Here is a 23147-nt window from a genome sequence, read left to right as displayed (position 1 = left end):
TGTTGTAACTTAATTGTATATTGCAGGGCCCCGGTTAGAACAGCTTTAAGCTGATTCGGGCATACCCTGGGTAAAGATAATAAATAATAAAAAAATAATAATAATCTATTTGAGTAATGTTATGTTATCTCATAATTTCTGAAGCAGGATTAATTATTGAGTTGCTACAATTAAAATGAAACCCTTTTTGTAAATACAAGTTAGAATCATTCAAAAGTGTGAAGCACAGAGATGCGATTATAATTATAATCAATATCAAGACTGTATCTGTATCATATGATGTGATAACTTATAATATGTAGTACCCACCACCCAGATATTGCTTTTGAGGCAAGCGTTCAGCTTTTATACATAGGCTACCAAGATTTATAGCATTTATGCAGTGTCTATGGAGGTATTTTAAAATTACATCAGTAATTTAATGTAACCAGTCCTGTTTGGTTTTTTTTCAAATCAGAGGTATGTAAGGGCCTGTATAATGCAAACATAGCAAATGCCAGCCAAGGAAAGTGGTACAATATCATGTCATCTCCACACAAAATCTTCACAATGTGGAGTATTAATGGGTAACAGTTTAAGTAACAAGAACACAGCAATATTATACACAGACATATGGCAGAGACCAATGGGAGAGGCTTGTATATTATTTTTTTCCTGAAACTAAAATTGCAAGTAGTTCATCAATGCCTTATCTACTGCTGATAGAAAGTAGTTCATCAATACGCTATCTACTGCTGATAGCAAGTAGTTTATCAATGCCCTATCTACTGCTGATAGCAAGCAGTTCATTAATGCGCTATCTACTGCTGATAGCAAGTAGTTCATCAATGCGCTATCTACTCTGATAGCAAGCAGTTCATCAATGCGCTATCTTCTGCTGATAGCAAGTACGGTAGTTTATCAATGCCCTATCTACTGCTGATAGCAAGCAGTTCATTAATTCGCTATCTACTTCTGATAGCAAGTAGTTCATCAATGCGCTATCTACTCTTGATAGCAAGTAGTTCATTAATACGCTATCTACTGCTGATAGCAAGCAGGTCATCAATGCGCTATCTACTGCTGATAGCAAGTAGTTTATCAATGCCCTATCTATTGCTGATAGCAAGTAGTTCATCAATGTCTATCTAGTACTGCTGAGCACAAAGTAGTTCATCACCAATGTGCTATCTACTGCTGATAGCAAAAATTTCATGCGCTATTATAGTGCTGATAGTAAGTAGGTCATCAATGCCCTATCTACTGCATTTTGGCCCAAATTTGACCTCACAGATGAATGTATCAAGTCTTTGCCATTCTAAATAATGCAGGCCTATACTTTATATACTTTAGACCAATAATTAGGCCCGAAAGTTGCCACTTTTCCAGGGTTAAGACAATATTATCTTGTTTTGCCAATAAGCCCAATCGCCATTCTAACTTCCAGTTTTTGAGAGCAGTTTTGGGACACTTTGACCTCTGACATATCGGGAAAATTGACGTAATTATTATTATTTTTCTTATTGTCATTATGTTGATCATTAAAAATACTAAATAATTAAAAATTAAAAATAAAATACTAATATTTTTTATATTTGTTTCAATTATTGTAAAACATTTTACATTATATTTTGTACGTACAAAAAACCCAATATTTCTGAAAGGCCAAAGTACAAATTGTCCCAAAATTGCAAAAACTGTCCCACAATGCATTGCAAACTTCCAATGCCGTTTTGGCTTATTGAAATATAGCTAAATCCTAATCCTTTATAGTTAGTTCAAGTCAAATTTTTGCAATTTGAGGGAAAATAAGCCAAAAACATGCATTTTGCATGTTTTCTTAAAATTGTTGTCACAAAATAGTAAGACTTTTCACAAGTCCAATCGTGAGTATCAGTTTAGGCTAAAAGTTGGCCCATAATTTTAATATTTTATTTTTTACTATAATTGGTTATGAAAAAATATTACATGTAGCAAATGGTTTTTTTCTGAAAAATTCAAATTCTTGAAATTAGTCCTTGTACAAGTCTTTGGGCTTGATTGTCACAGCAAACAAAAATGCCATAACAACACATGTTTTTGGCCCTTTTCCTCCCAAAATTGACCAAATATTAAAACTTGACTTTCATTGCCAGTTAGAACTAACTAAAACATTAGGATTTGGCTATGTTTCATTTGGCAAAACAAGATATTGTTAATTGCTGTATTTTAGGGAGTAATAAAAACACATTTTTGGTATTTGTACAGGCAGCCTGGTGTTTCTTTGTGCTACTCTGTATACAGAGTGATAAATTGGACACACACTTATGTATTGAAGACCATAGTTAATTAATGCTGAACTATGCAAGTAAAACAAAAACACCACAATATATTCTGTTTGATTGGTTTAATACAAAACAAGTCACATTATATACAATATTTACAAATAATTTATAATTTGGTACTAAACAAATTCAAGTTTCATTTGCTTGTATTCACAAAAAAAGGGATTACATGAAGCCCTGAACTAAATATATGGAAACTCAGTTTACTGCCCAATAGGTACATTTATAGGATTCTTTTTTATAACAAAAGAAAAACAATTTCTGGTTATTTTCAAACTATTAATGATGGACAAGTAGTAATAGTAGGTTATTAAATTTCATTGTTTATTCATTCATCAAAATGAACAAACAGTCCGCAAAAGCAATTACTATAGCTGATTCAACCCATCGTGGGACATTTTTCAAACAAATTCAGGCTACCAGGCGATCATGCGTATCACGCTAAACTAAAGACGAAGCACAGATGATTGACTTGGCAGCCTGGATTTGTTGGGAAAATGTCCCACAATGGGTTGAATCTGTATAGTGTTTTAGAATGTTACATGCTTTATGTTATGCAGTATTTCCTTAAATAAAAGATATTATGTAGTCTTGTGTTTTTCCATGCATTTTCCTGTTGCCACAGATGTACACTTAAGTTTTGTTCACGGTTTTTGATCTTCGCTGCCAAAAACCCAGAGGAAATCTTTTGCCACAGGTTTTGCCCTGTGGTAAAATTATTGCACACAAAAAGTTGAACTAAACTTAACAAGTGATACCTGAAACCCTTTTTCTTTTATATGCTGAAATGTTTTTATTTAATTAATTGAAACTTTTTCTCGGATCATTTACCAATCTATATTTTATATGAGTGTCTTTTAATATTGTTGTAACTTAATTGTATATTGCAGGGCCCCGGTTAGAACAGCTTTAAGCTGATTCGGGCATACCCTGGGTAAAGATAATAAATAATAAAAAAATAATAATAATCTATTTGAGTAATGTTATGTTATCTCATAATTTCTGAAGCAGGATTAATTATTGAGTTGCTACAATTAAAATGAAACCCTTTTTGTAAATACAAGTTAGAATCATTCAAAAGTGTGAAGCACAGAGATGCGATTATAATTATAATCAATATCAAGACTGTATCTGTATCATATGATGTGATAACTTATAATATGTAGTACCCACCACCCAGATATTGCTTTTGAGGCAAGCGTTCAGCTTTTATACATAGGCTACCAAGATTTATAGCATTTATGCAGTGTCTATGGAGGTATTTTAAAATTACATCAGTAATTTAATGTAACCAGTCCTGTTTGGTTTTTTTTCAAATCAGAGGTATGTAAGGGCCTGTATAATGCAAACATAGCAAATGCCAGCCAAGGAAAGTGGTACAATATCATGTCATCTCCACACAAAATCTTCACAATGTGGAGTATTAATGGGTAACAGTTTAAGTAACAAGAACACAGCAATATTATACACAGACATATGGCAGAGACCAATGGGAGAGGCTTGTATATTATTTTTTTCCTGAAACTAAAATTGCAACAATTCTCAACATACATTTGAATCAGTTTTTTTGTTCACTACACCATGTTTCCTTTACAGATAATTTGATACAGTACTCTTACTGTTAGAACTGGTTTTAATTACATGTTTTCCTATTTATATCTGAGGGGGTATCAAGTTTTAGAAATGCCCAGAAGTGAAAGAGCTATATCAATGAAATTTTGTCAGTGCAATCACTGGTCCTTATGTACACTATGATGCAAAAATGGTCTCATAAGAATGTCTACTTTTTTTACAGGCGCTAGATGTCAGTACCTGCCTATGTAACCGCATATCCAGCAAAATGGAGAAAATTGAGGCATGTAGCATGATTAAGTTCCATTTTAAGGGTTACAGTGCCCAGAAAATCTGTGATGAAATAAAAATTCATTTTCCAAAAAGCAACAGTTGCAGTTTATGCGCAGTAACTGGGGCAGCAGGTTATTAGCATCTAGCGTCGCCTGTAAAAAAAGTAAACATACTTATGAGACCATTTTTGAACCATAGTGTACATAAGGACAAAATTTCATTGATATAGCTCTTTCACTTCTGGGCGATTTCTAAAACTTTTTGATACCCCCTCGTATATGTGAACTGACTTAATTTTAGTACAAGTCATATATTTGCCAATTCAAAGGGAATGTTTATAGAACAAGTGATTTATTGGAGGTAATAATTACAGTGACTTTGATAGGTTTACCCTTCGATGTGTTCAAACTCTATATGAAATAGTTCATATTGTTCAGGAAAACCACTGCCAAGCCATTAAGAAGATGTTTTCTTCAATCAGCAAGCAGGTTCCTTAGTCACCTGTAACCATGGAAACCAACCATATTTTATATAAATCTTTCTAATACTGTTTCTGCATCTGGTGGGACATGTCTCCTTCTGCTGCCCGTAGGCTGTATGTCATATGATCTGTAGCGGATCCTGGAACCGGTAGTCTGAACATCATATGCACCTCTGTGCTTCCACGTATTTCAGCTCTCATAATCACTTATCTTATTAGGTTCTGTGAATTGAGCCGTTGCTATAAAGAATATAGCAGGTATAGGTACAAGGATCAGTAGAGAAGCGTGTACAGTTGGGTTCTGTAGCCTTGTGATGGCGATGATCCCATAACCATGGATGAGCCAATGAGCTATCAGGATAATCACATTACGCTTCTTACTTAGTAACTGCTTTGGTGTCTGAAACAAACAATATAATAATAGATCAATCATGATGATTAGTGTAAATATTTGTGCTAATCTCTAAAAGTTTGGGAAGTGTGGTAGCCTTCCTCAAAAGAGTTTTTCTTGAGTGATTCTAACCTTGAATTCAATTGGGCAAACTCTGGTGGGGCAGACGATTTGACCCAGTCTCAGTCAACTGTGCCCCAGATAAATCCGTGCCTGGAAATATTTAGTCTATATTTTTAGAGTGTGGCATATATGGTTAGTGTATTTGCGAGGTACCAGATTCAATTCCTGGTGATGGTTAATTCCTGGAGTATTTACATAAGGAAAAGTCCCAATTTATTTAAACACTGCTCTCCCCATGTTCATTAAGAATTAGGAAAATGAACCATGAGAATACCCCCTCCTTCATAGGGAACATTAAGCCATACATCCTGGGTATAGAGAGTCATACCTAAACAGATATATCACAGTCAGTTTCAAAAAGAGTAGGGTGTTTGTCCCTTGCTGATTTGTTCACAGGGAGCCATGAGTCTAACACTGCTATTTGGGTACCATTTTGCTTCAAAGCAGTAAAATAAAAATAAAAAAGTAAATAAATAAATAATTTTCATGTCTCTTACATTGATTTCTGTTCTTGAAAAATGCACAGCATGAGTTACCAAAGACACAATGATGATGATATGTGGGTAGGAATAATCTGGAAAATAAAACAGAAATACCAATTAGGGCTCATATTGAAATTCCCTTACACAGGAAGGTGTGCGCCATCCTGCAGCTTTCCTGTGCTAGCCTTCTTTTGTTAAAATCCTGGGCAGGGTGCATCACTGATGCATATAATCCATCCGTTTTATGACCGAGCTTTCCTGAGGCGCGCGCTTAGCGAGGGGAATCCTGCCTTCTTTCTGTGTGAAAACGTGGTAGGGTATTTCAATATGAGCCCTTAAATAACAAATACAGAAGCATACACAATATGTGAATATCTACCACCAAATGAGTGTAATGTCACAAGTTGGTAGTTTTAAGATGTCCTGGCTACTGCATTGGTGTTCTTTGTTTCACTGTTTACTGTCTGTATGTCTTTTGTGAATGGGCGACAATGAACCATTCAAGAAGGACATACTACTTGTACAGGTGCGTAGCAAACAAAGAACATCAACTCATCAGCCAAGATGTTTTGAAACTACCAACTTGGAACTTTACCCTCATTTCATGATAGCAGGTCACAAATAGAGAAATAAACCAAGACAGTGAGGGAAAGTGGGAACAATGTTCGTGTCAAATTTGCTTTACTTGATTATTACTAGCTGGGAGCATTATTAAAGCCATAATGTGTGATTTGCTTCACAGCGACGCCCTCAATTTTACTCGGATTTCTACTTTTTGCATAATTATAATGCCCAGTGGTGTACTAAAATACCACATAAAAGACTACGCCTGAAGTGCTTTAATAACAGTAAAATTTAACTTTTTACGAGGGGGTATCCAAAAGTTTTTGACATCACCTAGAAGCAAAGGAGCTATATCGATGAAATTTTGTCAGTGTAATTACTGGTCCTTATGTACATTATGGTCCAAAAATGGTCTCATAAGTATGTTTACTTTCTTTACAGGTGGCGCTAGATGGGCAGTAGGTGCATAACCTTTTTATGATAAGATTCTCCACTTTCTTGAATTTCTTCACTGTGGCCGCATCACCCGAAAGTGATGGACGTCCACTTCTTGGCTCATCTGTGAGGGACATGTGGCCAGTTTGGAAATTCCTTTTTCAAAAAGCAACAGTGCCAAATGATGGGCAATCATCACCGTAGATAGCTTTCATTTCATCATAGATTTTCTGGGCATTGTAGGCCTAACCTAAAGCCTCCATTCTCCGTTTTACAAAATCAAAATTCCGTTTTGCAATTTTGCCATTTTCTGTGATTTTCCGTTTTACTCATAAATCCCTATAAAAACACCTTACAAAGCAAAATGACAACATGAACTTGTTAGTTATTTGTCCTACCTTACTGAAGCCGACCTTCAACATCGCCATTGAAGTATAACATAAGTAATTCCTTGGTATGTTTTTCTCTGAGGATCTCTCGTCGATCATCAAGCATGCGCCACGAGGAGGTCATACATAAAGCACGGTACGCTCGCACAGTAAACCAGTACAGCACATGTACAATGTACATGTACAGTGTAGTACACAGTGTAGTGCGGTCGATCATGAGCTGTCATGATCGACCTGGCCCAGTTATTTTCCAACCATGTGATGCAACATCAACAGCGCTCATGTACTGAGACAAGGGGTTGTATTGGGTGATTTAAAGTGAGTTGTTATGCTTGGAAATTATATTTTTTAGTTCAGCTATTTCATGTTTGACAAATTTTTGGATAGTTTTAAATATTTTTTCAAGAAAATTCTTACTTTTCTGTCAATTTTAAGCTTACTTTTTCAGAATTTTTCATTTTCGATTTTCCGTGCTCAAATTCCAATTTCCATGATTTTTTCCCGTTTTCCGTATCGCGGAGGAATGGAGGCTTTAGCCTAACCCTTCAAATGCAGGAACTTAATCACGCTGCGTGCCTCAATTTTCACCATTTTACAGGTTATGCGCCTACTGCCCATCTAGCGCCACCTGTAAACATACTTATGAGACCATTTTTGGACCATCATATACATAAGGACCAGTAATTACACTGACAAAATTTCATCGATATAGCTCCTTCGCTTCTGGGTGATGTCAAAAACTTTTGGATACCCCCTCGTATATTAAAACCGGGTCGACCCGGTTTTATTCAGAGTTCTCCGATCGAATGCTTGCTAACATGTCCCGCGGATGTCAGCTTATGTGTAAACATGTCGAGCGCGATGCTCCGTGCAGTATTACATAATACGATCGGCGAGCGTAGTACATGCATATAGGCGCTGGAATGAAATCGCAAGTTTCTTCGTTATACCTCATTTGTTTGGCTCGAAATTTAAATAGGAATCTATTCTTTATGCAAATCACACATTATTGCTTTAATAAGAAATGTTATGAATTGCTTTCCTGATGAATGAGGAGCAATATCAGATGAGCATTTTAGGGAAGCTAGAAACTGCTTATAAAAATACACTTATAAAAACTCAAGTCCAATCTTTCAAATATATACTCACAAATAAGTCCAGCACAAACTGCATGTATGACAACTAAGATAGGTAAGAAATAGAGTGCAGCATAAATGGAGTTCTTTCCCTGGTTTTTACATAGTTTAACCGATAAGAAAGGTCTGAAGAGCATCATGAAGATCAACTGAAATGTGTAGCTCAGAAAAATCAAAGTGTACCTGCAGAAGAGTAAAACAAATAGTGGATAGTATTAGTCAAATTATAGGCAATCAAAATGGATCGGTATAAGCCCTTTCGCAATTCCAGATCATGGTGCATCATGGGTAATATTTGCCGATAAAATTGGAGATAAACATGATGAGGCTACTGTACATTTTCAATGGGGTGAACTTTGACGTTGCATAAAAACGCTTTTGTACTGGAATTTCGCTGACAGTTTGGTCTTCATTCCTTCACAATATTTGTATTTCACAGGAAATATTAACATATGTAGGAAAGAATAAAATATGTTTTACAAAAATATGTTTTTGAAGGAAGTGCAAAGTTCGTCACCATTGCAAACGCACTGCAGCCTCCTCGTGTTTATCCCTTGTTGAAGAAATGTGTGACGATGTCTGAGCATGCGCAGTTGCAATTTTCCGAAATTGCGAAAGGGCTTATTGGTATCAGAAGTTCAAATTGGTTCACATTAATCACAAAATGAAAGAATTATGACATATCAAATTTTGTGGAACATCTAGAGCATGGACGCTGGACAAGCAATTAATTGGCAATACCTTTATATTACAAATTCTATACTGCAGGCTGAATTTTTTTTGGCACTTGACCTGAATTTTTGTCGGACATCTCCAAATTTAGGATGTTGACATGTCGGGATTGATATTTGTTATGTCGACATAACACATGTTGATAACAGCACTACTTATTAGAGCACTGTTGTAAAAACTATCAGTTCGGAACATTTGTCATTTAGTTCATTCTAAACACAGGTTTTGGCCACACATGCTCACTTTTATATCAAGGTCTGATTGCAGTCAACTGGCGGATGGTTCACAGTATCATTATAGTAAACAATTAAATTTGCAATTTTGGAATTGTAATTAGGCATAAAAAATGTTTCTCCAATTTCTTTTATTGTCCAAATTAGGACTGACCCAAAATGATAATGAAAAATGTGTGATGACAGTAGAATTAGTATATCGTCCTTGAGCAGGAAAAACCGCCTAGATGTGTTTTGGCCCCTGAACATGTTTAAACCAAAACCTCCTATGTAACCTATAGGAGGTTTTGCTTTAAACATGTTCAGGGGCCAAAAACACATAGGATATTTTACCGGCCCAAGAACGATATTTGATTTGATTTGTTCGGGTTTTGTCAACCCTGGATAACCCAAGAAAGCCTCTAAGCTCTATTGAAGCTTATTTCCATTGGGGTCCATTTGAACCCGGGACGGGTTAGGAACAGTCAGGGGTTTGCACCCTACTCTTTTCGAAACTGACTGCGGGATACATGTACAGGTATGGCTCTCTGTACACAGGACCGATAGCTTAACGTCCCCTCCAAAGGACGGAGTACTTTCATGATTCATTTACCCAATTCTAAATGAATCATGGGGAGAACGGATGTCTGAATATTGCAAGGAAGACGCGAGCCAGTGAGGGCGCTTCACTCACTAATACCAATCGAATACTAAGATGCAGAGGGATAAAGAAGTTTTGCCTAAGGACTTTGATAAAGGACACTAATTTGAGATTTGCCAGAAAAGGGAGAACAAATGGACTGAAAGAATGTAAAAAGGGAAAAATTAAGGATGAGTGATGACGATAATAAAATATGCCAGAGTCATGTGATCATGAAATTATCCGAAGGATTCACCATCTCGTAACGTATTAATCTCAGAGAGATGGTGAAACGATACAACAAATAGATACTCTGGCTGAATTATCATCATCACACATTTTTAATAGATATTAAATGGAGACGGAGACTTTGAAGCCTAAAGTAAAATGATACGAATCGTACAAATGAGAGTTTTCTTGGCCCATAATATTATATTATATTGAACTTTGATATCAGAGTTGGTATACAAAATATTGCACAATGTGTTTACAGGACGATGTAATTTATGAAGATGAATATTGTTGAAAAGGTATACGATAAATATGATTTTTAGTAGACAAGTGACAATTATTTTCCTGAAGCTAATACTTCAATGAAATAATCATTGAAAATTGATACTACTTTCCAGGCCTATTAAAACAAAACTCGGAACCGCACATCCTGCGGGAACCATAAAATCTCACGAAACTGAGAGAAATAAATAAATAACACTTTAAGAAAAATATTCGTCACTTAGCATTAAAAACCATTGCATTATTTCATAAATGCGTACATTTTTTTAGACCTCAATTCCTTTTAAAAGGAATTTCTTGTTTTATAAAATTTTGGGATAAAAATCTAATGCTAAGGAAAATTCATGAGAAATATCCAAAGAAATTTCTAAGAAAAATCCAGAGTAAATTTCTAAAAGAATCAGAAGAAAATCTGAAATTAATATTTGAAAAGAATCCTTAAATGAATTTAGAGATGAGTCCCAAAAGAATCAGAAGGAATCCAAATGAATCCAAAGTGCATAACCTAAATATTTTTGGGGAATTGTCACCTTAAAGTGATCAAAATAAATATAGGTGCCTTCACCTTAAACATGCACGAAAATAAGTTTGGCGAAAATAAAACTCGCCCAAGACTATATAAAATAATGTCATTTTCGACACTTGGCTGCCTGACTATCACTCGGTCAGAGGTCACTGTACGTGCACTTTTCGTGAGTCTCCATAAAACGCGAGTTTCAATACAACAATGCGGCGATGTTTACTTTGTGCATGCTCATTAAAGGACCTATTTTATGGATGCAAAACCTAAGTATTAATTCATAACAATTGTTATGAATATTTTGGGATTATTTTTGACCAACCGGTGTCAAAAATAATGGGAGAGGACATGTATAAAAGAATGTTGATGATGGCATTTCATCTCGTATTTGATGGAAGCTTAAAAATCAATCATCATTACAAAACACAACAAGGTTTTGTTGGCTGTAACTCGCCGGTGATGATTAAAATGAAAGGTTGTTTTAAAAGAAATGAAAATTTCTTTTCAGCAAGTCAAAATACGAGATGATGATCCATCATCAATTAAAAATAAAAATAAAACATTTTTGCCATTAAAACAGCAAAAATAACCATCTGGATAGGAATTCCTATCCAGAGGTTGGAATTAATTAATCATTTGTAATTAACCAATCATACCTCGTTTGGATGACCAAACTTGCTTGAATCAGTAAATCAATAAATCAGTGTCAAGATGTCACTTGAAAATGTGTGTCTTGTCCCTCTGAAGACTAGATAACAAGTGTTACCAAATTGTTTTGGAGTTCTCATCCTCCTTTGTTCCAAAACTTCTCATATGCAAATGAGGTGGTAGAAAGGTTTTGATTGGACGAGAACTTTAGGGCTCATGAAGGGATGAAAAAATAAAGAGGTATGATTGGTTGCTTCCAGAGAGAAGGTGCTGGAAGGTCTAAAGTGATATCTCATGAATATTCATTATGTCAAAGACCATGCTGAAGAAAAACAAAGGAATAAAAAGAATTAAATGGAATAACAACTCTGTCTTGAAGGCTCCTGATTGTCCAAATGGGGGAGTAGGCCTAAATTTGAAGATGGCGGATAAAACAGAAAAACAAGACTTTTGAAAAGGGTGGAAGAACTCTCCAAATTTGAATAAACGTCCAGATAAAAACGGGAGATGTTCCTAACATGACCAAAAAGGTTGGGGTAATTGTGATTTAACAAATAAATAAGAAAAAGGAATTTTAAAAGCAATTTAAATAGCGAGTTCCAAAAATGCGCAGCGCGACCTTAAGGTGTATGCAGGATCTTCGCTCTATGCACAATCGCAATATTGAAATGGCGACTTGCACAGACGATCGTGGGAAAGTATTTATCTAGTTTAAATTTGGGTTTTGAAGGCAAAATACTACCAAATGGAATAAATAAGGACATGGGATTTTGATGGAGATGTTAAATAGAAAGGTGAGCTAAGATTTGGCAGGGAAAATTGATCGCGAATGCGTGACTAAGACAAATAAAAATACGAAACAGGAAAGCTTACAAAAAAATAAAATACGGGGTGTCACCGCCGTTACAATATAATCTACAGATGTTGCCAATTAATTTCAGACATTTTTTTCCAAGTCAATATTCCAGCAAATCTCCACCGCCGGGTATTGAACCCGGGACCTCATGCACTAAAGGCAAGTACCCTAACCATGCTCTCCCTGTAAAACACCTGTTTACTTACAATGGATACACTGCTTCTTGTGTACAATGTAGCTGTGTTGTATAGTCTGGTTTAGGGTTCTTCATCATGGTATACCAGTCTGAAAGACGTCTGACACCACAAGAGTAAAGGTCTAGTTTCCCTGTCAATACAAGTGTGAAATTGGGTTTTTAGGATATCACATGTATGCATATCTGTTTGTATTTATCCTTCTTAACATTTTTATCTCTTTGCAGGACATAATCTTTCTTGTTTTCAAATAAAATTTCATTAAATAAGGCAAACAAATGTTTGCATGTCCTCGACCACCATAATTCAAGTGAGAAAATTATTTTTTCTTTAAATTGAGATTTTTATATCACTGGAAACCTCTGGCTACATAATGTTTATGTACAAAATATTTCTTGCAGATTAATTCGTTTTGCAAAGATATCGTGAAATTTGAATTTCGTTCTGGTGCACCAGAACGAAATTACAACGCATTGTCTATGGAGCAGTGTAATACACATAATCATGCATAACTCGCAAAACATAAAATCAGAATCAACTGAAATTTTGGGAATAGGCTTTTTTCGTGGATATGTACTGAAAAATGTCATAAAAAGAGGATGCTAGGATCACGAAATACTCCTTTAAGCATAATCTGTTTAGGGTCACCCTAAGATTGTTGAAGAAGCAAGCATTAAGGTTACTCAGCCATGTAAAATAAGGTCACAGAACCTTTTGATATTACAGTGCCCTAAAAATTGTGTGTTTAATTTATGAGCTGGACAGGTAGGGTCGATAAGTTGAGGACAAGCAAACAATTCTTTTTGGCCTTAGTCAAACAGATGTCTCTGGAGCATGCTTGGGTGCTCATCTCAATCGCAATCATAACGGAAGTGACTACTGTTGTAGAACCGGGAGTTGTCTGATAATAAGAATACACTAATGTGATCAATGTAATGTACTTACCGACAGGTTGTACAATCAACAGACTTATGATAGCTGCCAAGAAGCATTCAAAAAATGCTGATACATGCAAGGCGATGACAGTCCTACAATCAAAATAGATCAATAATGTTTGTTACTATTGACAAAATTCATTTAGTATGCCTCATTATGTCTACCATTTCAATATGTCACAAATTCACCATAAAAACACAAGAGGAATAATAATAACAACAACAACAACAACAACAACAACAACAACAACAACAACAACAACAACAACAACAACAACAACAACAACAAAGACAGATTTAATATAGCGCCTAAATGCAAATGCCTCTAGGTTCTTTACACAACCAGAAACAGATTAAAATATCTTAAATATCAATGCATGACAGTAATTACGATAGACCAGTGCCCTCTGGGGCTAGATGTCGTGTCTTGACCTTTGACACGACATCTAACTTCCGTCTTCTGTTTTCCCTGTTAGCCATTCTGCATCTAATTGCCTCGTGTATGAGCCAGGTGGAGGTTTTGTGTAGGGTATCAAGATCAGGCATTTGTTAATTAAAGTTCTGTTTATCACAATTTTATGTGTGCTGGTCTATCAGTAATGTATGTTTCCCAAAACCTATTTTTCTAAGTCGTTTTGTAAGGAATACTGTAAATAAATAATGTGATTAATACTTAAGATATTACTTACTTATTATCCTCTTTGAAGAAATAATCAATGAAGAAGAAATGTAACGTAAGAGACAGAATCACCATAAAGCCCAGGTATAGCCAATCATACAGTGACGGGGTGTCTCCACAGGGCTGGCATATAGACATCTTGTCAGCAGATTCTCCTCTAGGACAGGGCTATACAATACAATAAACAATAAACAGAATTTATATAGCGCCTTAGCATAAGTATGAACGAAGCGCTTTACAATGATCTTAAAAGTACAACTTACACTACATCTTAGGCTACAAGAAAATGTATATATAATATATAGAAAACAAGAAAAAAGTCACGACTTCAATCATTTGACATTTGCTATGTTACAATTCTTTCCCTTTACATGCATGCCATGAGGTTAAATAATTGACTATAAATATTAAGGTTGATTAAATATCACTGCGCTTTGTAGGCATATTGTTTTGCCTCCTGTGCCATAGACTTGTTTTTGTAGTAACTAGCACCATGGCTGGAAAGATTAAGGGCTCATATTGAAATACCCTACCACGTTTTCACACAGAAAGAAGGCAGGATTCCCCTCGCTAAGCGCGCGCCTCAGGAAAGCTCGGTCATAAAACGGATGGATTATATGCATCAGTGATACACCCTGCCCAGGATTTTCCTGTGTAAGGGAATTTCAATATGAGCCCTTATAACATACGTAAATTTGTCTCTAATAAACACCCCTCACGAAAAATTAGGTAAACCAGGTAAAAAATAAGCGCCCACCCAAAACAGGCTGAGTCAAAAAGAAGTAAACTCATGTTTGAGGGGTTGTAACTCAAGCTCTGTAAGGAATCTGCTAAAAATAAAAATTCCACTGGAAAGAGCAAATTCTACACGTCTAAATACAAAAGGAATTGTTGCAATTGCTCACAGCAAACTAAAGTTATACTCATTTGAATACAACCACCCATTTTTGTAGCTGCACACGGCTGATTGATTTCCATCCATTTCAATTTCGACGAATCAGCAAAGTGCTAACAGGATTTACTGTTGAAAAGACAAATTTTGCTTTTAACAAAGTCCATGACGGTACTATAGTTTGTTAGGGATACCAATTCAAGTCTTTACGTACGATCCGGCAGAAGCTTGATTGGGGAATGTTGGGTAAAGGATTGAGCTGATCTTTGGTCTTGTTGTAACGCATGTCTAAGTCTAGCAATGTTCATGTGTGATCTAGCAGTTTGGGGTCTGCCTGAAGCTTCCGGCTGTCTGTTCCTTAGTGTCCCATGTACTTGAGCTTGTTCACATTCTTATATACTGCTCCCTTACATGAAACCCGGTTAGGTGTAGGAAATTGGAAACGAAAAAGACTGAACTTCAGCGGGACTCTTAGTTTCATGATACTTTGTCGACAGAAACGTACGCTCCTGTGCGGTAAATTGTGGTGCCATGTTGTCATTTGGCCCGTGTTATTATAATGTACGTAGTGCAATGAGGTAATTTCATATTGAAAAGAGCCCTTTAACATGTAGGAATTATTGATCGAAACCACACCTGCCATGGAAGTTTATTTGCATTTGAATATCGCGCCTTACCAATCAATATAGGTAGGCCCCTACTTGGGAAGCGAAACCGTGTGCAGCTACAAAAATGGGTGGTTGTATTCAAATGATTATAACTTAAGTTTGCTTTAGGCAATTGCAAGAATTCTTTCTTTTATTTAGTCATTTTTAGCAGATTCCTTACAGATCTCGAGTTACAGCCCCTCAAACATGAGTTTACTTCTTTTTGACTCAGCCTGTATGACTTTGTTAAGCGCCCTGGGCGCTTAATGGAATGAATACGGTAACTAGCACCATGGCTATTAAAAGCAATACTCTCTGGAAAGATTAGCATGCTTTACAATTAATTCCTGGTATTCATTTTTGTAATTACATTGGCTGACGAACATTGTAGAAATAGTATGAATCCTAAATGATTGACTTACCCCACATTGACTGAAGGTGAAATCATTGTGATTGCTGTCATTGTAAACAGTAATGCGTCCACAGTAAAGACCTGGACAGGTGCTGATGTTGCCGTCTATCAATTCTGGAGATGTAACTGTAAATTAGATAAGAATACAATTATCAGAATCATTTGTTAAAGGCTTAATGTACGATTTCCTTCAAATTTTAAATTTGTCATTATATACTCAAAATGCTGAAATAATACTAGTAATAATGATCGGGAATGGTTTCTGTCCATTTTGAGCTGAAATAACGAGGTAACATGAAAGAAACACTGCTTGTTATTTTGGCCGTTTAACACGCAGTTCTATGGTCGGACATAAAGTCATAATTTCTTGAATTATGACTTTATGTCGAACTTTGCTCTGTTTACCTACAAACACAACAAATTTGGCTGATTCCATTTAGGTGCAAGTTGTGACATGTGTAAACATTACAAATATGCCAAAAAATCAGGTTTGAAAAAAATTAACCAAATTCATATTATAAGATCGTACATTATGACTTTAAAATAGGCAGACAAGGAGAAAAAAGTTTATCTACACTGTAGGAAATCAATATTGGGCATGGTCGTTGTACTGCCTCTGTCATAACATTTGATCATGAATGCCCCCCCAGGGGTGTACTTAGTACAAATGACCACACGTGGATGTGCCGCTTATATGGGTAGCATTTTCGGCCTTTTGGTATATCAATGACCCCTTTTTCTAAGCCAATTTTGGTATATGAATGGGTCCTTTTTAAATTTTTTTTCGTAAAAATAGCCCAATTTTGCCCCAATCTAGCCAAAATTTCGAAATTTTCCAAAAAAATTGGGAACATTTGTAAAAACTAACACAATTTGGGTTAAATTTGGGATAAAATGTTGACCGTTGGTATATCAATGGAATGGGTACACGCTAAGTACACTATATATGGACGCAACGCGCATGTTCCAGTTCGGCCAAGAAATACTTAATTTACCTGTGTATTTTAAAAAGCAATAATGTGTGATTTGCATAAAGAATGGATTCCTATTTAAATGTTTACAGTTTTCACTGATCACATTATCCCCTTTCAATTTTGAGCCAAACAAATGATGTATAACAAAGAAAATTTTGTTCATTTACATACGGTACACACTATGTAACTGTGCGCATGATTGGTCGAGAGCCGGGCATAAACAGCGTTTATGCCCGGTGTCCCGGATGTGTGATCGCCGGGTAGGAAAGATGAAGGAAAATCCGGGGGAAAATCATGATTTTTAATAATGTTACTTGTAATTTTTTGTTATTATTTTGTTGAAATAAGAATCACAAAATGTTCTGGTATATGTATGAACGGGGTTCATTCATATATTTTCATGACTAAACACATTTTCATGACTAAACAGTTGTTTATGCCCTTGGGCCACAAGTGGCCCCTCGGGCATAAACAACCATTTAGTCATGAAAATATATGAACCCCTAAATTTTATTCCAGCGCCTACAATGTGTGTACTAGCTAGGCTCGCCGATCGTAACATGTAAATGTAATACTGCACGAAGCATTGCGCTCGACATGCGTACACATAAGCTGACATTCACGGGAGATGTTAGCAAGCAGTCGATCGATAACTCTGAATAAAACCGGTTCGACCGGTTTTAATATAAAAAGTTAAATTTTACTCAGTTCAGGCTTAGTCTTTTTATGTGGTATTTTACTTTAAAATAGTACATCACTGGGCATTATAATTCCGGGTTATAATTATGCAAAAAGTAGAAATCCGAGTAAAATGAGGGCGTCGCTGTGAAGTAAATCACACAATATGGCTTTAATGCACTTTAATAAATATTTTATCAATGCAATTATCAGTACTGACTACTGCATTCATGGCATTACCTAGTCCGAATAATCAGACCCAGAACAAAATATTAATTCTGACATGATCGTGTTCTGGGTCTGAAATTCGAAATCTTGATGGCAAATTGGACAAAAGAAGCACATGGTCCTACAGTTTTTTAATCCCCTGTTCATGTTGCGTGAATCACTCTATTGTGGACCATCCTTTTGATACTTGAGTACCGTATTTGGACAAGCGGAACAGTTTTGACAGCCTTTTGTCTACCTCTCTGTAGATAAACCTCCTCGGCGAATACTGAAAGTCAGCGTAATAAATAGTACGGCACTATAAGCTAAAATAATAATTTCTCGATCATGAGAGTATGAATGTACTGCGTGCACTGGCTGCGTAAAGTCGCAAGTTTAGTTGAATGACACGATACATGGATAGCGCGATTGATTGTGCACGCTCAGGAAATGCAGCTCTACCCAAAGCGTGTGTGGTAGGCGTTGTACGCCGACACGATTGTCATTGCGTGCCTATTGAGGTCTCATGATCGAGAAACTATTATTTTAGCTTAAAGGAGTATTTCGTGATCCTAACATCCTCTTTTTATGACATTTTTCAGTAGATATCCACGAAAAAAGCTTATTCCCAAAGTTTCAGTTGATCCCGATTTTGCGTTTATGAGTTATGCATGATTATGTGTATTACACTGCTCCATAGACAATGCGTTGTAATTTCGTTCTGGTGCACGGGCGAAATTCAAAATTCTGATATCTTTGCTAAAGTAAACAAATTAATCTGCAAGAAATTTTTGTAAATAAACATTATGTAGCCAGAGGTTTCCAATGATATAAAAATCTCACATTTTTTGGAGAAAAGTGGGGGGATGAGGCTGTGGATCACGACACTGCGTCATCATCCCTATATCTTTGTGTCAAAAATTGCCGTGATAGTACCATGAATCCTCTCATTTTTCAAAAGCTACGCATGGCGATTTTGTTCGAGATAGGCTGAGCGACTCAGGCTAAGCATACCATTTACATGATATGAGATACCATAGCCCTGCCATAGAGCCTGCCGCTTAGTTTCTATTCTACGATCTGCGCATGATCAGTACCACATATGGTGTTACTATAGAAAATTCGATTTGTTTTCAGGTAAAACGCAGGTTTTGTTTCCAGTACACTAACTTTCGAAAAGCAATACACTAATTAGCGGGGCCTTGCTGTTTGCTGTGGATATCTTTAACTGCATTTTATAAGTAAAGATTTTGAAATCCAAAGTAAAAATTGTGATATTTTCAACTGTTTGAGAAATGAATTATACAAAGGAACCCGTGTAAAACCCAGGTGCTGTATCTATAATACAATGTACATTTATCGACTTTCTTTATCTGCGTCAATAATAGGATATCGATTCAATCGAATTGAATACATGTTGACACTGTGCACGAAATGCCCTTTTAAGTTATAGGCATTTACCCATGATTTACCCTGAGTAAAGATAGTCACTTGTGCTGAGCATCAAATTGGTCACTTATCGCTCACTGTTCAAAATGTGACATCTACACCAATTACAGTCCCCGAAACTGTCTACTTTTTAGCCGACCTCAATTCCGAAACATTTAGTGATAGTTAAAAATGCGATCCCCAACCCTTTTGTTACCTTTGGACGAATTTGTCGAAATCTCCGCGGAGTCTCTGTGTCTGAAATTCCCCGGTACAAACATCGAAAATGTCGCAAATCTCAGTTCCGGTGATGATACTATATCCGCATCGCTGTTTTCATACATGAATATAATATCTCTGACCCTGTAAGGTCAAAAAGCGTGGCGTTGATTTCAACCAATCCGATCCACCGTTTAATAAGCAGCTTGATACTGACGTCATATCTGAGGTGACCAGGAGGCAGGAGCTACCATTTTGGTAAATTGAACTCGACTCGTGCGTTCTTTTGGTTCACATAAATCGAACGAAATTTTCAATAACGGGTAATAGTATGATTTCAATTTTTTTATTAAAGGAGTATTTCGTGATCCTAGCATCCTCTTTTTATGACATTTTTCAGTACATATCCACGAAAAAAGCATATTCCCAAAATTTCAGTTGATTCCGATATTGCGTTTGCGAGTTATGCATGATTATGTGTATTACACTGCTCCATAGACAATACGTTGTAATTTCGTTCTGGTGCACCAGAACGAAATTAAAATTTCACGATATCTTTGCTAAACCATTTAATTAATCTGCAAGAAATATTTTGTACATAAACATTATGTAGCCAGAGGTTTCCAGTGATATAAAAATCTCAACTTTTTTGAGAAAAAAGTGGGGGATGAGGCTGTGGATCACGAAATGCCCTTTAATGAAGTTACTTGTAGTTTTGAGGAATGACAAAGTTGTTTTTGGAAACTTAGATGTTTGTTTCAACTGATGATGTAGGATCGCAAGGTGAGTGAATTCGTGAAGAGATTTGCTTGTTTGAGTGATACTAGTAGGATACGGGATCTAGGCTAGTCCTCTGTGTTTGACCGGCTCCGACGTCTCAATTCACGACGTCTCAATTCGTACCTGCTTACCAGACAGCAATACTGCGTAGGCCTATTGCTGTATGGAACCAGATATACCCATGATTTTACTGCCAATCAACATCAACATGATCAAATCAATGCATGGATACTTACTTGGTTTCAATGGATCATATACGTATTTAGATCCATTTGACTGCACCCAAATCAGCATCAGAAGATACACGAGAAACTCAGCTTTCATCCCAGCCATTTCCTTCTGACTTTAACTTATTATACATGACACAAGAAATCTTTTTTCAGAGTAAAATCTCCGGGAGTCTGGTCGATTTTGTTATGTTGAACTTTGACCAGCTAGCAAATTTCATTTCCGGTTGAGTCCACATAAATTTGTCTTTTTACATATCAAAGAGTCTGTAAATAATTTCATTAATTATTTTAAACTTAAAGAAAAAAAATTGTTGGGATTAAAGTTTATTTAGAAGGGAAGATGAACAAAAATAACTTGCCATGTGTCAAATTTGAAATTTGTCAAAAAGTAGCAACCATGCAACAATTCCTGGAGTGGGCAATCTCTAATTAGCATGTGCCGCATTCTTATTTAAAGGAGTGTTTCGTGATCCTAGCATCCTCTTTTTATGACATTTTTCAGTACATATCCACGAAAAAAGACCATTCCCAAAATTTCAGTTGATTCCGATTTTGCGTTTGCGAGTTATGCATGATTATGTGTATTACACTGCCCCCATAGACAATGCGTTGTATTAAATTTCGTTCTGGTGCACCAGAACGAAATTCAAAGTTTCACGATATCTTTGCAAAACGAATTAATCTGCAAGAAATATTTTGTACATAAACATTATGTAGCCAGAGGTTTCCAGTGATATAAAAATCTCAACTTTTTTTGAGAAAAGTGGGGGATGAGGCTGTGGATCACGAAGTGCCCCTTTAAATTAGACAATTTATAATTCATATGTTATGGGGAGCACTTTACACCACCACGTTGGCATGGTTGGGCAAGTCATAAATAATTTAGCATTGTGAAGCCAAATAAACTTATTATTTCCCAGTTAAAAAAAAAAAAAAGTAGACAGAAGTTGTAAAGCACTGTGTAGGCCCCCTAAGCACTATACTAATTATAAATAGGCCAATCAAATTAAAAAATCACCAACCACATCTTTGGACATTTGTATCGGTTCTGTAGCATCCTAAAATTAATGCCATGTTCCCGGCTACCAGGCAGCTAGCCATGTTTTGTTCTGTCTTTTTTAGGGACCTGATGGTGGTTTGCAAATGCGTGCGTGGGGTGAGCGATATATGCAGGTTAGTTGAGAAAGAACTTTCCTGGGGTGGCGTGAGACAAGCGGCTAGGGGATGCAGGGGTAACCTTGTCACCCCCAGTTTGCCGGGGGGCACTCCAACTTTGGAGGTGACGCGTATGTAGGGCTGTTAAGACTCCCCTTTTCAGCGTCGCTGTCACCCAAAGACCCCATATTTTTTACGAAGACATGTGTTGTCACCCGAAGACCCCCTATTTTTTCATTTGATCTGTCACCCAAAGACCCTTACTTGTTCAATTTTAACAGCAACTTTCATAAATTCATTTATCACTTATTTTGAAAAAACAAAGAAATTTAAAGCCATTTAGAACTAGAAATTCGATTTTCGAGGTTTTTGTTGCGCTGTTTCGGCTCTCACCCAAAGATTCCATTTAAAAAAAAGGTCATGTTCTCACCCAATGACCCCATATTTTTTACATTTTGCTCTCACCGAATGCCAAAAATCATGCTCTCACCCAATGACCCCATATTTTTGACATTTTGCTCTCACCGAATGCCCCTTAGTGCGAAAGTGCCAGCCCTACACCTATATCCATTTCAAATTGAAGTGCCCCCAGGGAGTTCCCCCCACTTTTTAGGCAAAACCCCAAAATCACATAAATTTCCACTTTTTGCGGCAATTTTACGCAAAATTTACCAATGCAGGTTAGTTGAGAAAGAACTTTCCTGGGGTGGCGTGAGACAAGCGGCTAGGGGATGCAGGGGTAACCTTTTTTTACCAATTTTGCCCCCACCCCCCCTGAAAAATTTTTTTCCTGGCGCCGCCACTGGATCCACAGCATCATCCCCCCACTTTTCTCAAAAAAAGTTGAGATTTTTTGACTGGAAACCTCTGGCTACATAATGTACAAAATAATTTCTTGCAGATTAATTCGTTCACAAAGATATTGTGAAATTTGAATTTCGTTCTGGTATACCAGAACGGAATTACAATACATTGAAAAATGTCATAAAAAGAGGATGCTAGGGTAAGTGTTCTATATAAGGGAAAGGTCAAATGTCAAAATTTGGACTCTGGCCTACATAATACAGGGGGAAATGAAAAATTCTCCGATTTTGATGAAAATGGTCTGTTTCGCTTGCAAAAGCATTTAATAAAAAGAATAGTTTGCCATAGGCCTACCTCAGATGGTTTGTTACCCTGGTAGGCCTAACATGGCAAAGAAGATCAAATTCCATAGAGCCATATATTCCGTAAATAAAGGCCTACTACTCATATTGTATCTTGCATTATAATAGCTCACCCCTATGCCCACAATAAACTGAGCCCCGCTAACTTTACTTTCCACGCCCAATTATAGGCCTGCCCAATTATCAATTCATGACATGTGCATTTCTAGCTAGCAAACCAGCGGGATTTGCGTGCTTTCACATGCTTCATAGAACAACCGTGAATTTAGTGTCAACTGCAA

The 23147-nt window shown here is 36.5% G+C and overlaps 1 protein-coding gene across 1 annotated transcript; it reads right to left on the bottom strand.

Annotated features, from left to right (window-relative positions):
* Positions 1-4405: 4405 nt before the first annotated feature.
* Positions 4406-20750, bottom strand: LOC140153450 (JNK1/MAPK8-associated membrane protein-like). Its single transcript, XM_072176208.1, has 8 exons — positions 20552-20750; positions 16040-16155; positions 14089-14246; positions 13410-13492; positions 12477-12597; positions 8163-8332; positions 5641-5717; positions 4406-5029 (listed from the first exon to the last, which is right to left on the bottom strand). Exons 1-8 carry the CDS (start codon positions 20646-20648, stop codon positions 4820-4822), a joined length of 1032 nt encoding a protein of 343 aa, XP_072032309.1. The 5' UTR covers positions 20649-20750; the 3' UTR covers positions 4406-4819.
* Positions 20751-23147: the final 2397 nt, after the last annotated feature.

This window comes from Amphiura filiformis, chromosome 5, assembly GCF_039555335.1.
Source record: "Amphiura filiformis chromosome 5, Afil_fr2py, whole genome shotgun sequence".
NCBI lineage: Eukaryota > Metazoa > Echinodermata > Ophiuroidea > Amphilepidida > Amphiuridae > Amphiura > Amphiura filiformis.
Note: the sequence above shows the minus strand (reverse complement) of the source record. Positions and strands in the feature narration are given on the sequence as shown.